General features: G+C 35.1%; 2 protein-coding genes across 2 annotated transcripts; both read right to left on the bottom strand.

Moving 5' to 3' along the window:
* Positions 1–301: 301 nt before the first annotated feature.
* On the bottom strand, positions 302–3,437 carry LOC127251439 (probable leucine-rich repeat receptor-like protein kinase At1g35710). Its single transcript, XM_051275126.1, has 4 exons — positions 2,619–3,437; positions 2,089–2,526; positions 1,711–2,001; positions 302–1,624 (listed from the first exon to the last, which is right to left on the bottom strand). The coding sequence occupies exons 1-4, from the start codon at positions 3,403–3,405 to the stop codon at positions 444–446; spliced, it is 2,697 nt and encodes an 898-aa protein (XP_051131083.1). The 5' UTR covers positions 3,406–3,437; the 3' UTR covers positions 302–443.
* A 976-nt stretch (positions 3,438–4,413) lies between these two features.
* On the bottom strand, positions 4,414–7,803 carry LOC127252135 (asparagine synthetase [glutamine-hydrolyzing]). Its single transcript, XM_051276182.1, has 13 exons — positions 7,588–7,803; positions 7,212–7,350; positions 7,039–7,134; positions 6,798–6,939; positions 6,515–6,705; positions 6,274–6,435; positions 6,110–6,190; positions 5,815–6,036; positions 5,612–5,746; positions 5,446–5,526; positions 5,290–5,376; positions 5,105–5,212; positions 4,414–5,022 (listed from the first exon to the last, which is right to left on the bottom strand). The coding sequence occupies exons 1-13, from the start codon at positions 7,665–7,667 to the stop codon at positions 4,768–4,770; spliced, it is 1,779 nt and encodes a 592-aa protein (XP_051132139.1). The 5' UTR covers positions 7,668–7,803; the 3' UTR covers positions 4,414–4,767.
* Positions 7,804–11,193: the final 3,390 nt, after the last annotated feature.

The following is an 11,193-nucleotide window of genomic DNA, read 5'->3' as shown; positions in this document are numbered from 1 at the left end:
ATCACCAAAACATCCAAATCAGTGTGGAAACTCTTCCTGGGGAATAAATTTCTTTAGTTGGGATTTCGAATTGAATTTGGGATTTAGAAATAATCAAATTTTAAATAAAATTTTGAGTTTTGCTCTGTATACTTTAGTTTTGTATTTATATTTTTTTGTTTAATTAAATAATTAGTTGATTTAATATTTTTATGAGACATAATAATTTTAGAAGATGCATTATAAAAACTTACATCAATTTTTGACATTATTGGGCGGTGTGGCCTCAATTCATTACTCCAAATAAACTTCTAAGGAGATGGAAAATTACACATTGGTTGGTTCTTAATCAGCATATCAATAACAACTGTTTTTTTAACATTCACATTTGTTGTTATTACACATATATACAACTGTAGAATATTTGTAGATGCTCGAGAAAGCACACGGCCACGTAGTATTAACTACAAATATATTGCGCCGAGGACCACTCCAACGAGTAATCCAAAGCCGTAGCCCATGACAACACCTTGCCAAGTAAGTCCATCAAATATGCCCTCAGCCTCATCCCCGTCATCTTCCTTTGAAGGCAACTCCTTCTCATCATCACATTTCTTAGTCAATGGATGTCCGCATAACTCTGAGTTTCCAATGTATGAGCTGTTATCAAATGTGTCAAACTGGCTACCAGAGGTAGGTATGTGTCCTGAAAGATTGTTGTGTGCTACACTGAACTTGGATAGAAATGATAACTTTCCTAGCTGCACCGGAATCTCCCCTTCTAAGCCATTCCACGACAAGTCCATGGCCTCCATCTTCATTAAAGACCCCAGCGTCGCAGGAATATTCCCTGTGAGATTGTTCCGAGACAAATTTAAATGCCGGACAGCGATAAGATCTCCAAAGGAATCAGGAATGCTTCCGGAAAACTTGTTGTTCGACAAATCAATCATAGCAAGTGTTGTCTGTATTTCGCTATAGTTTGTCGGCACACCTTTCAAAGTGACAACTGCTGAAATACGCCTAGTTGTGAATGCTTTGTCTGGAGAAAAGTCGACGGTGAAATAGAGACCAGTCTGATTATAATCCCACACCTCACCAAAATGCTTCAAATAAGTCATTGGCAAGTTGCCAGTGAAATAATTGTTGGAGATATCAAGAAGTATCAAGCTGGGAAATGAAACATTGCTCTTTGAATCAGGTATTCTGCCATGAAATCTGTTGGAGCTTAAACTAAGAACGCCAAGCTGCGGAAGAGTTTCCAACCAAATAGGAAAAGAGTCTTGCACTTCATTATATTCGATAGTGAGAGCCTGTAATGATGTGCAACTGGCCAAGGATTGAGGCAAGGGTCCTTCTAGTTGGTTGTTGCTCAAGCTAAGATACACCAACGCACAACCATTGCCGAATGATATTTGTATGGGGCCATGAAAGCGATTTTTTGACAAAAGCATCACCTGGAGAGTTTCACTGAAGTTTCCCAAACAATTTGGCAGTGTTCCTTCCAAATTGTTAGATGATAAATAAAGGTTTCTGAGTGAGCTCAAGTTGCATATGGAGGATGGAACCTCACCGATCAACATGTTGGAGTCAAGTGCCAGATCTATAAGACGCCATAGATTTTCAATGGAAGACGGTATTGTACCTGAACGTAATTTGATATATATTATAAGATACTGCTGATGGATTACGTTTCATAAAAATAGCATTACAATTAAGGATAATATATACCTGTTAACTTGTTGTCTTCAAAACCCAACTTTACAAGGGTGTTTGAACTCCTGATATCTTGTGGTATGGATCCAGTTAAATTGTTATGTCCCAATTCAAGGGTCTCAAGTTTAGGACATGAAGAAAAATTCGATGGAATACGTCCATGAATCATATTATAATTTAGAGAAAGCCCATAGAGCACCGGAAGTCGAAGGCACATGTCATGTGGAAGGGTACCAGACAAACGATTAGACCAGGAATTCATGACTTGAAGGGTGGATATGTTGAAAATACTTGGTGGTATAGAGCCTGCAAATATTTCATTGAAGTGTGTTCATCTAATTAGATGCCAATGCCAAATGACTTGGACAGATATATAAATAAATTAAATCATACCTGTCAAGGAGTTCTCGGCAAGAAACAACCCTTGAAGCCATTGTAACCTTCCAATGTCTTCTGGTATGCTTCCAGTAAAATTGTTACTAAACAATGATAATTTTTTAAGCTGAGGACATGAAGAAAAATTTGATGGAATTTGTCCTTGTATCCTGTTTCTTGGTATAAAAAACGAATTCAGTAGTGGAAGTCCAAGGCATATGTTACTTGGGAGAGTACCAGAGAAGTTATTGTTGGAAAGGACTAAAACTTCAAGGGATGATATGTTGAAGATGCTTGACGGTATAAAACCAGAAAGCTTGTTTTCATTCACGTTCAAGTAACCCAAGTTCTCAAGACTCCCGACAATGTCAGGTATCGTCCCTTCAAGAGAGTTAAATTGCAAATCCAATGCCTCTAAATTTGTCATGTTCTTGATTGAGACTGGGATTCGCCCTGCTATTCCATATCATCTATTATACATTCTCTTTTATTGATTTTTAATAGCTAGTAATACTCTCTAAAAATCATTTCGACAAATAAAAGCGTACCTGTTAATTTGTTGCCGTTAATTTTCAGTGATTTAAGCATCTTTAAATTCTCAATCTCTTGTGGTATGATTCCACTAATACGGTTGTTTGACAAATACAAAAATTCTAAGTTTGTCAAGTTCATGATTGAACGAGGGATAGACCCTGAAAGACCATTGCCTTCCATGCGAAGTACTTTGAGGTTATGAAGACTGCCTACTGAAGCTGGAATTTCACTTTCAAAAGGATTAGAAGATACTATCAATGATTCAAGCTTTGATTCATTTGAGAATGATCGGATAAATGAATCCAAGCTTGTAAAGTTATTACTCGCGATAGATAAATATTTAAGATGTGGAAATGAAGAAAACCAAGAAGGAACTTCCCTGTCAAATTTGTTGTAACTCAGTCTGATATAAGCCAATCTTTGCAAACGAGCTAATTCTATTGGAATAGTCCCACTGAAGTTGTTTTGCTTGATGTCAAGTGAAACAAGAAACGATAGGTTTCCGAACTCGGGAGGAATACTTCCAGCAAGGCCTAGGAAAGAAATATTCAATCTGGTTACTCTACTATGGCGGATTCCACATGTAACACCAAACCAATTGCAAACAGGAGATGTAATGGTCCAATTGTTGAGGATTCCATTAGGGTCGAAAGATATACGAGATTTCAAGGCCAAAAGCGCGGATTGATCGGTAGCTAGACTAGTTTCAGCCATAATAGAGGTAGATAACAAAGAAAGCAAGATTAAGAGTATAACAAGAGGATTGAGGTGAGAATAATCTCCCTCCATGAAACTTATCATTGTTTGAAATTGAAATATCTAGAGACTGGTATAGTAGTGAATGTTGTGTGACGATGAAGATCACAAAATATATACATTGGTAGATAGATAGTATTACTACATAGTGTGGATGATAACGATGCATTTCTACCAAAGTCTGTCAATTAATTCCATCAACAAAGACTTCCAAGCCAATGTAGAAAAACATGAGATTATTTTGGCCACTTGAATTAAATAGTCAATACACTATTATTTGGTCGATATATACTGAGATATAAGTTACATGAAATTAATATGATAATTTAAATCGAAGAAATCTCTAATCAGATAGTATGACTTACGATAAAGAGAAAAAATAATATGCATAATGGTAAATCGAAAGGAAAATCCAAATATACAAATTTAGCGGATCTCTAAATTATTACATTAGAAATAGAACAAATATTATTTTGTCTTATGTCATACTACTTTAATCAATCTTACACTCAAGAAAATTTCCATCTAAATTGATCACAGTTAGAATATTTTTATCATTTGTCGTTCTTCCATTGTGATCTTAATAGGATATACTGATGGCGGAAAGTAATTGATCCAAAGGTACAATGCCTTGAAGGTAAGGTAACTTAACCCGAAAAATACTAATCTTGCTACAAGTCAAGTCAAGGAACAACTATCAAGTGGGATATTGATGGTTTCCTAGCTAAATCTTATCATATATTTTGCCATATTAGATTCAAACCAAATCAATTGGCATGTAAATAGTGGTATGATAAATTGATTATATTATTAGATTGATATATTAAATAGAAGCTAGATTGAAATCATTCTCAAGGAGTCCATCAAAAGTTACTTCATTGTTGTTTTTGTCATTTACCAAATATATCTATAACATTAATAAAAAATGATCCAATTTATTTCAGGAAAAACTTATCTACACTGTATTTGATTCTACTAAAAATATATTTCAAATTTTTCGAAAAACTTTCGGCGTGTAACAACTTTGTCAATATAACCACAAATAACAAGCACTTTGACAATGGAAGAAAAATATGAAACACAATAATCACTATACGATTGTATAGTGTAACATATGTTGTTACATAGCCATCTCAAGACATTTTCTAGACAGAGAGACGAGACAAGACAATACAAAAAAAGACATACATTAGAACAAACATACATATTTAACGACATTCCGGCAGCTAACCAAAATCAGAGCCACCTCCACATAACACAACTCTTATTTTTCTACCTAAAAGCTTCGACTGGACTATACATAACACACAAGGTTTAAATTATTCACCACATATATATATATAATATCTATATCTTCGCTGCGCCATGAGCTTCTTATGATCACAACATCGAAAACAGCCGCCATCACTATCTCCCGATGGCGATCTCCCGAGCGCTGGTGAGCCCGTTCATCAAAGGCAGAGGAGTGCCAGCAGCAATTTTAGAGTTCAAATTCCCATTGGCTAAATGCTGCTGCTGTTTTTCGTAGGCAGAGTTGTGCACGCCGATGGCAGCCCTGCCCGATGGGTCGAGGTTTGTTGACCATGAAGCATCCCATGCCACGGCTGTAGCAGTGCTGCACGCTACGCTCGCCCCGCCTGGAACAGTGAGCCTCGCAGAGTTCTGTATTTTTTGAATGATATAGTGTTACGGCCTACGGGTACTCGTGGTGGGAAAATATGGTTTTATGTGTATCCATACGTACCTGGGGAAAGAACCTCTCGAATATCATCCGGTAGTAATAAGCTTCCTTCGTTGACGGCGTGTTATGAGGAAAGATGTGTGGCGCGTTCGCCATCATCTTGTTGGTGACCTAAATGATTCATCGATAAAGCAATTTATTAGTAGCGAACAGCAACAATGTCTTAGTTAAAAATAAAGTATGCATACATGCTTCTCGGCATGAGCCTTGAGCCCGTCAATCCAACTATATCCCACGCCGTCGCTGAATTGTTCCTTTTGCCTGTATAGAATGTGCTGGACATGGCAAAAAAATTATATACTGCTTTGGCAGGAGATTGAACGCTTCCGGAAGTGATTAAATACCTTTGGCAAATAGGGATGCTCTTCGTCGTCGAAGGCCCTTCTCAAAATCCACTTCTCGATTCTCCCTTCGTCGGATTTTATCTGTAGTAACAAAGAAACTGTAAGAAATCACCAACAAACAGCATAAGACTAAAGAGTAAAGAGAGCCAGTAGTGCTAGACTTCACCATTTTCCATTCGGGGTCAATGTTCATGGCAACATTAACGAATTCCTTGTCGAGAAATGGGACTCTGGCCTCCAATCCCCAGGCGGAAGTCGCCTTATTCGCGCGCAGGCAGTCGTACTGATGGAGAGCCTTAATCTGCAGATACAAAGAGGTTAAAATATAAGATAAATTCATGGAAGATTCGATCACGACATTCGTCATACCTTGTGGCAAGTCTCGCGATGAAACTCTTCCTTGTTCGGCGCCTTATGAAAGTAAAGATAGCCGCCAAATATCTCATCAGATCCCTCCCCAGATATGACCATTTTCACTCCAGTCGACTTGATTTTCCTTGACATGAGAAACATAGGCGTGCTTGCTCTGATAGTAGTCACATCATACGTTTCGATGTGATAGATGACATCCTCAATTGCATCTATACCGTCCTGAAAATACAGAACAAACATAAGAATGATGGTTTCATACACAGACAACATAATACTAGATGTCGACGCTTACCTGAACAGTAAAATGAAACTCATGATGCACGGTGCCCAAATAATCGGCAACTTCCTTGGCAGCTTTCAGATCAGGCGAGCCCTGCATCAGAAAACAGGGGAAATCAATATCTAGCTGCAATTCACGGAAGCCTGAAAAACTACCGGAAAATTATATAATCCGACCTCAAGACCAACACAGAAAGAATGAAGCTGTGCTCCCCATTGCTTTGCAGCCTTTGTACCAGACAAATAACGAGCAGTAATCGACGCAACCAGCGACGAATCAAGTCCTCCCGACAACAGAACACCGAAAGGAACATCAGTCATTAGCCTTTTGATGACAGCCTGAAATGGTTTAAAATCCATCCAAGTGAGGTTTAAATCATTGGCAGTGAATACAGATTCGAGAAAATTGAAACCTCACGTTTTCAAAAGCTCGTCGCAGAACCAACGGATCGTATGGAGCTGAAGGAATGGCCTCGGAGAACCACGGGGGGTTGTACCATCTACGCATTCCGCCGCTCTTGCTCGAGTAAAGGTGACCTGGCGGAAACACTTCGAAATGCTCGCAATCATCGTTCAATCCTTTCAGCTCCGACGAGATCCAAATGGAACCTACACCACAAAGAAAGTTAAAATCAATGGAAATTCGCCGAACTAATCATTTATCCAGCTGATTTATATGTCGAAACATGTAAAGGATGTACCATCCAGTCCCCAACCGACGTAAAGGGAAGTGATCCCGATAGCATCGCGAGCTACGAGAAAGCTGTTGTCGCGAGTGTCGAGCAGGACGAAGGAGAACATCCCATCCAACATGTCGACGAAATCTTCTCCATACTCTTCATACTGAAAACATAAGAAAATAATAAACAATCAACGTTCAACAATCCGATCGAACAGGGAATTGATCAATTGATTGATAAGAACACCGAACACGGCACGCACGAGATGAGCAATGACGTCGCAGTCGCTTCCGGTGTGGAATTTGTGATTCGGCAAACTGGAGCGGAGTTTCTCGTGGTTATAGATCTCTCCATTCACCTATAAAATCCATCATAAATATATTTAGACAACAAAACATGGTTCTTATAACCTATGATCGATTAGCCATATCCCACCGTGACGACAATAGTCTTGTCTTCGTTGAAAAGGGGCTGATCGCCTGACGCCGGATCGACGATGGCGAGCCTCTGGTGCGCAAGATAGCAGCCTCCATACTGGTGAATCCCACTCCAGTCGGGGCCCCGATGCTTCAACCTGTATGATCAGGCGAAAATTAGGAATTTCTCATTATCTTCATTTTAGATCCATGAACAGAACACGCCGTTGTTTTTAAATTAAAAAAATTACAGGTCGCGATCCTACGTAAAATGGGCGAATTAGGGCATGGATTGGACGTTTTCGAAGAACTCAAATCGAATCTTCTCGAAGAACAATCGAAATACGAAATGCATTTCCACAATTAACAGGCAAAACAATGAGAATTGTACGTACCTGCGGGAAAGCTCGAGGACACGAACCCTCTTGGCCTGAGAATCTTCGGGACAACCGAGAACAGCTAGTATTCCACACATGGGTGCTGAACTAACTCGAATTTGGAATACAGAGAGGGAAAAGGAAGGAAAATGGAACCAATTTTGAAGGAGAGAGGAGAGGCGTACGTTAGCAAGTATGAGCGGGCTGATGGGTTCAATTGTTGATCCGAGTGGACGATGAGCTCCCCAATTTATAGGGATAGGAATGGAATAATGAAAATGACACAATTCATTGATTTTGGTATCAGAAACATTTATTATTATTATTATTATATTTATTGTAGTAGAATGGATAGGCATGCGGCGACGTTTTGCCACCAAAGGAATATTTATTTGATTCACAAAAGCCCATAAAAGGAGCTTGTCACTTGTCAGTTCTTTTGTCAGAACTTCGGGTGGATCCGTACCGTCGGATTGTCCAGTGGGGCCCATATTTTCGACGGTGTGGATTGGATTGGATCCGGATAGGTCTTGGTGTCACCAATTATATGGGTTGCAGTAGAAAGCGCCGGTTTATGATTAAATGAAATGTATATCAGTTTATTTTCTTTGATTTTTTTTATATTATGTAATTTTATGGTTTTTTTAAAAAATAATAATAATTTTTATTTTTTTTGAAAAAATGTTATATTTAATAATTATTTTAATTTTAAAATATCAAAATGGAAAACAAAAAATGAATACGTCCTTTTCTTTGAATTAAAATGATTTATTATTTAAATTTAATCATGCATGTGATTAGTTATTTTTGGTAATTATTTGATACTTGTTAAGAAACTACTAAGAACAATCATCAATTACAAGAATCATAATAAAAATGGATAAGCTAATGATAAACTTTATTTAAATGGAAATCGATTGGATATACTTAGGGGAAAATTAGTATGTGTCAAATTTAATTTGTAGATGCTTAAATTTTTCTAAAATTATATTTTATTATTTTTAATATTTCCTCCATTTTTATTAATAATATCTGTAATTTACTAGTGCATGCATTTATTTTCTTATTTAATAAATACAATTGATCTATGTTAATTTTTACACATTTGCATCAAGCTGTCTCTTGGAGATCTTTAATATAATAAATGGGTGAATTGGACAATTATACTTCTAATATATTAGTAGTATTTTATATATAAATTGGTATCATTGTTGTAACAATATATAAAATGTAAAGAATTTTTTTTAACTATATGAAAATTACAAAGAAAACAAATAAATTGATTTCGATAAATCAAAATGACAAAATAAATAATGTTCTCTTACATATATGGATTCTAATTTTATTTTATTTTATTTTATTTTATTGTAAGCAATTAAACTTTTTTTTTTATTTTATAATGTGGGAACCTGCGGCAGCTACCCGAGAGTGCACACCGGTAAACTCAAATTTTTCTTGAAAATAATTAATGTAGCTATCGAAGAGTGTTATGGGAGAAAATACAAATGAAGATGTAATAAATAATAGAATAAGGTTTTATTGGTTTATCCGAAGTGGTATCCAATCGGTGAACACTCTAAGTAGAATATTTATATGTACATATCAACGTCTATAAGGGCATTGCAAGGCATATGCATAGTGGGCATCTCTGATGCCACTACTACTATATACAATACATTTTTTTAAAATAATAGTACTACAGATAACTAATACTCCATTTTTATTTTTTATTTTTATGTAAAATTATGTCTATTTGATTTGATTGGATATTAATTTTAACAAAAATAAATAAAAATAGAAAAAATATTACAGTAACAAAAAGATAAAAAAAACTGGTACTAAAAATAAAAGTACTCCTTCCGTCTCATAACACATAACAAAATATTCATTTCTTTTTTTAAACTGTACTATCTATCTAATATTACAAATACTCTTTCATCTTACTATATTTCATTATCTTTATATTATACGTACTAATAAGGTTATTTTAGTCGCTCTTACTTTATTCCTACTTACATCCAAATATAATACTAATATTTCTAAAACTACGTGCAAAAAGCAAGTGGATATTTAGTTATGGAAAGGAGGGAAAAATATTTTTGAATTACAACAACAAAAAAAATGAACATAAATTTGAATGATAAATGTAATACTATTTTTCTCTACAGAATTTTTATTTATTTTTTTAACATCAATAAAAATATTGAATATAAATCTCATTAAACGGGGTTCTTTCTGTATTTTTTATATATATATAATGTAGAAGCCGCAACAGCTACTCCACAAGTGTGCTCTGGGTAAATCCCCAGTGGAACGTAATATTCTACAAATTAGGTTCAACAAAACAAGTTACACCACACGAATCAGGACGGAAAGTATTGTACTATTATTTTTTTATTTTTTTTAAGGAGATGGAATTGTATAAAAATGACTTTAAAAAAAATAGTAATTAGGTAAGGTGGTGGAAACAGAATAAAAAACAAACACTCCAAAAGCATAAGCAAAGTTTGATCGATAATTTCAATAAATGACAAGCCTTAAGCATCAATAATTGCTGTACAATATTAATTATTTAAACTCCACAAGCAACAAATGTTTGTGACATCAACACACTTTAGGAAAAACCGTCGCAGTTATAATAATAATATAAGGTTTAAATATTGTATTATTTCACTTTCATACAAGAAAAAGCAAGATGCGATGCAACTACTATTATTATTATTATTATTATTATTATTATTATTATTATTTTCAAAGCTATATGATAGTGATTTGTGAGTAGTCCAATACGGCAAAACTGAAATGATAGTAATTTTCGCAATACATTATTACTTACGCAATGCATTTACTTCTTAAATTCAAATACGTACGTATCCCCAATCTGTACAAAATGAATATACTTGATTTATTCAAACCTCTAAAAAAAAAGAAAAAAGAAAATTGGAATTTAATTAATTAGTTAAACTAAGATATTATTCCATTGTATTGTCACCAAAGTTCGAATTGGTTAAGACATTAATTAGGACTAATTAATACATGAAAGATAAACAGATCATTATTTGTATTATATTAATATAAAAACTGTATTGAAATTTTATATGTGTTATCTGATAAGAAAGAAATCATAATCAAAGAAAAAGATAATAACAATAATATCACGTATCAAATTTAAAATTTTAGGCAATTATAGAGGCATTATTTGGTTGCATGATTTGTAGTTAGAGAAAATAAAAGGGACCACAAATAAATTTTGTAGTTATGCATGTACGTGTAGATTGGTTGTCAAAAAAGTTTATCCATTTCATTAAAATTTAAATGTATAGTGTAGGGTGAGTCAGCAAAGTTGGAGTTTATCCGATCCATGACCTTTGGAAGGAGACAAAAATGGAGTGCTTATTTGTATTGTATTGTATCGTTCCCTAATTGCCTCATTGGCTGCCGCCTTTGTCAAACCGCTATTGCTGTTTACTATCTTATTTTAAAAGTCTTTCTCTAAAGTCTTCTTTGTGCGTGCGGTGCGACTTTGGAAAAACGTGTAAGGAAATTAAAGGATGATGAAATCGCCAATACGACTTTTACTTTCTTTCTTTTTTTTTTTTTAATAATACTAAAAAGGAAGTAAGT

Source organism: Andrographis paniculata, unplaced genomic scaffold, assembly GCF_009805555.1.
Source record: "Andrographis paniculata isolate CXL003 unplaced genomic scaffold, ASM980555v1 Contig45END, whole genome shotgun sequence".
NCBI lineage: Eukaryota > Viridiplantae > Streptophyta > Magnoliopsida > Lamiales > Acanthaceae > Andrographis > Andrographis paniculata.
The sequence above is the reverse complement of the archived record's forward strand: the minus strand, read 5'-3'. Positions and strand labels throughout refer to the sequence as shown.

Bases quoted from the DNA above. Each gene is read 5' to 3' on its own strand.
- LOC127251439 (XM_051275126.1), bottom strand. From the start codon at position 3,405: ATGATAAGTTTCATGGAGGGAGATTATTCTCACCTCAATCCTCTTGTT. The intron at 2,527-2,618 runs GTACGCTTTTAT...GATATGGAATAG, and splicing joins TAACGGCAACAAATTAACAG to CAGGGCGAATCCCAGTCTCA. The intron at 2,002-2,088 runs GTATGATTTAAT...AAATATTTGCAG, and splicing joins TGCCGAGAACTCCTTGACAG to GCTCTATACCACCAAGTATT.
- LOC127252135 (XM_051276182.1), bottom strand. From the start codon at position 7,667: ATGTGTGGAATACTAGCTGTTCTCGGTTGTCCCGAAGATTCTCAGGCC. The intron at 7,135-7,211 runs GTGGGATATGGC...TGGATTTTATAG, and splicing joins ACAAGACTATTGTCGTCACG to GTGAATGGAGAGATCTATAA. The intron at 6,436-6,514 runs GTGAGGTTTCAA...AAACCATTTCAG, and splicing joins TGCGACGAGCTTTTGAAAAC to GCTGTCATCAAAAGGCTAAT.